The 2,500-nt window shown below is 36.4% G+C and overlaps 1 protein-coding gene across 1 annotated transcript in view; it reads right to left on the bottom strand.

The window, feature by feature from the left end:
- Positions 1–1,342: 1,342 nt before the first annotated feature.
- Positions 1,343–2,500, bottom strand: part of LOC119579449 — a 9,486-nt gene continuing 8,328 nt past the window's right edge. The window contains exons 5-6 of the mRNA XM_037927262.1: positions 2,208–2,438; positions 1,343–2,070 (exon numbers count right to left, since the gene is read on the bottom strand). Of these exons, the coding sequence (XP_037783190.1) occupies positions 1,885–2,070; positions 2,208–2,438 (417 nt within the window). The 3' untranslated portion in view covers positions 1,343–1,884. The remainder of the gene's footprint in view (positions 2,071–2,207; positions 2,439–2,500) is intronic.

Genomic DNA, 2,500 nt, shown 5'->3' with positions numbered 1-2,500 from the left:
ATAGTTCTGTGCATACATAAAAAGTGTATATTCCAATTTCTTCCTCTGTTGCACATAAAAATCTGTTTCAGTAAGCACTGTCTGAATGATGAAAGTTTTTGTGAATAATCCTCGAGAGTAATAGGACTGTTTTGTTGTTTACTCATCATTTATTTGATAGAACTGTACGGAATGCAAAACAAAATCCACTTTCCTATTTTGTTAAAAGACGATGATTAAAATCAAAAGAAACACACAGTAAGACGAATTATTGAATCACAATTTCATGTTTTCAGGTCTTTACTACAAGTAAAATTTATAAGTGTTTATTTTATTTGAGGCACGATATTCATCAGCCTCCTTTTAGTGCATATTCACAGCTTCAGTCTGCTGTTGCTTGTACCTTTGCACGACTAGAAATGTATTGCAGTGGTGCTTAGTGGGTGATTAAAATTCCCGTCTAAGATTTAATGGCTTGTTAACAGAAGAAATGTGGTTCGCGGTTAGATTTTAGCTTAGAAAGATTCTTACCTCTCTACCATAATAGTTTACAAATAAAAAAAAGACATTACATTATTGTGGCGTCACAAAATAACCGGTGCCAATTATAAAATACCGGATCCCTCTTTGTTCTATCTTATCAGTAGTAGAAGCTCTTGGGAACCATATGATACCCCAAGCACAGTGGTACCTCTTAAACCCTTCCTTAGCGTAACTAACAAGGTGCCGAGATTCGACAGGTACTCGCGTTTGAAACTTGGTAACCTCAATTTCGGTTTCTTTCCAGTCTATCCTCACTAGTTTAGTCTCACATACAAGTTTTCTCACCAAACAATTCGCAGGTGTTTGAAAGTTATGAATATCTGTAACTAAAAGCTTTTCCAATGAACAGGCAATGTACTGTATCTCCATTTTCTCTTTTTAAGGTATCTAAACGAATTTGAAATTTTCAAAAAACAGGGGGCGCGTTTTCTGGGCGAACCCAAGCTTGCGTGTATTTGACATTGTTAGAAATATTTGAGAATGTGACAGATTGTTCATATCCTAAAGACAGATTGATTATGTTCGTGAACAATTTTGCTCCCTTTTTCGTCCTAGGATGCCGGTCTTTAATAATAATAATAATAATAATAAAAAGATAAATAAATAAGACAAAGGGAAGAAGAAAAAAAATTTGGCATATGTATAATTCATTTTCTATAATGTTATCAACATACAGTCTGGATTAAGTATAATTTTATTTAGTATTGATTTATGTACATATAATCCGACTGAAAAGGGAAAAAAGAAAAAGACAGTGTAAATGTAATTTTGTACATACAACTGGGTATCGATGCAGTTTTTCATGTTAAATTTAAAAAAAAAAAAAAAAAAAAAAAAAAAAAAAAAAAAAAAAAAAAAAAAAAAAAAAAAACAGAGGTAGATGTTTAACATTTATTTGCATAAAGTCTGGCTGTGATATAATAACCTGAATCTCTCTCCTGTAACAGAATCAACGTATATCTAGGTCAGTTAAATGCCGAGACAGGGAATCCGGCTATTGTCTACGATTTGGTGAAACAACGTTAATCATAAGATATATAAAAAAAAAACTATTATCTTTTTTCTAAGCATTTTGCCGTTACAATTAATGTTGTGGTTTCTATCACCTATATTAAAAATATTAAAAATATATTTATTAATGATGTATAAATGAAGGAGATAGAAATTTGCGTTTTACAATCATCAACATCCATGTTAGTAAGTTAAATAAGTTACAACAAAATATCTTATGAGCAACCAGGATAAAATACATGTGACAGAGAGAAGAAAAAAGAATCATCTAAATAACACATCCGGAGAATGCTCTAACAATAGTAAAAAGCTCCTGCGCTTAGCGTGAAGGGGAGAAGGTGAACTAAGTGATTACATATGATCGGCCCAGGGAGACACATGGCCGTCAGGGGGAGCGCCCCGATTTCCTTTTGGGGTTGGAAATTGGGTTTCCCTAGCATGTCCCTCATACCTGGTCGGAACCTCCCTTCGGAACCGGCCTTGAGGATCATAATCCTTTGGAGGTTCTCGGGGTGTCTGCTCATACATCGGTTGATACTGTAGAGAGAAAAATAAAAGAGAATTAGACTGAGCATATCGACGCTCCGTTCACAATCGCCGTAAAAATGCCTCATATTTATCCACAAGAGAGCGAAGAAAAGAGCAAAGGCTATCAGAAACCGAACAGCACTCACCATGTGCGTGAGTGACCCGGCCACACCTGCTACCACCACGGTCCACACGAAGGAGAAGCTGCAACCAAAGAGTGTGACGTAGACGAACCAACCATCCCAGTTAACCCCGTACATGGCATACCACACCACACTATTCACCCACGCTGCAAACCCGATCAACAGGAAGGCCACCAAGCGGGCTGTGTTTCTCCGCACCGACTGGATTACTTCAGGTGTCATCTGACGGCTTCCCTAGAAAAAAAGGCCGCTTCGTTTATAGGATAAGAAATGATGATGATAGTTCTGGTGACAGT

Source organism: Penaeus monodon, chromosome 12, assembly GCF_015228065.2.
Source record: "Penaeus monodon isolate SGIC_2016 chromosome 12, NSTDA_Pmon_1, whole genome shotgun sequence".
NCBI lineage: Eukaryota > Metazoa > Arthropoda > Malacostraca > Decapoda > Penaeidae > Penaeus > Penaeus monodon.
The sequence above is the reverse complement of the archived record's forward strand: the minus strand, read 5'-3'. Positions and strand labels throughout refer to the sequence as shown.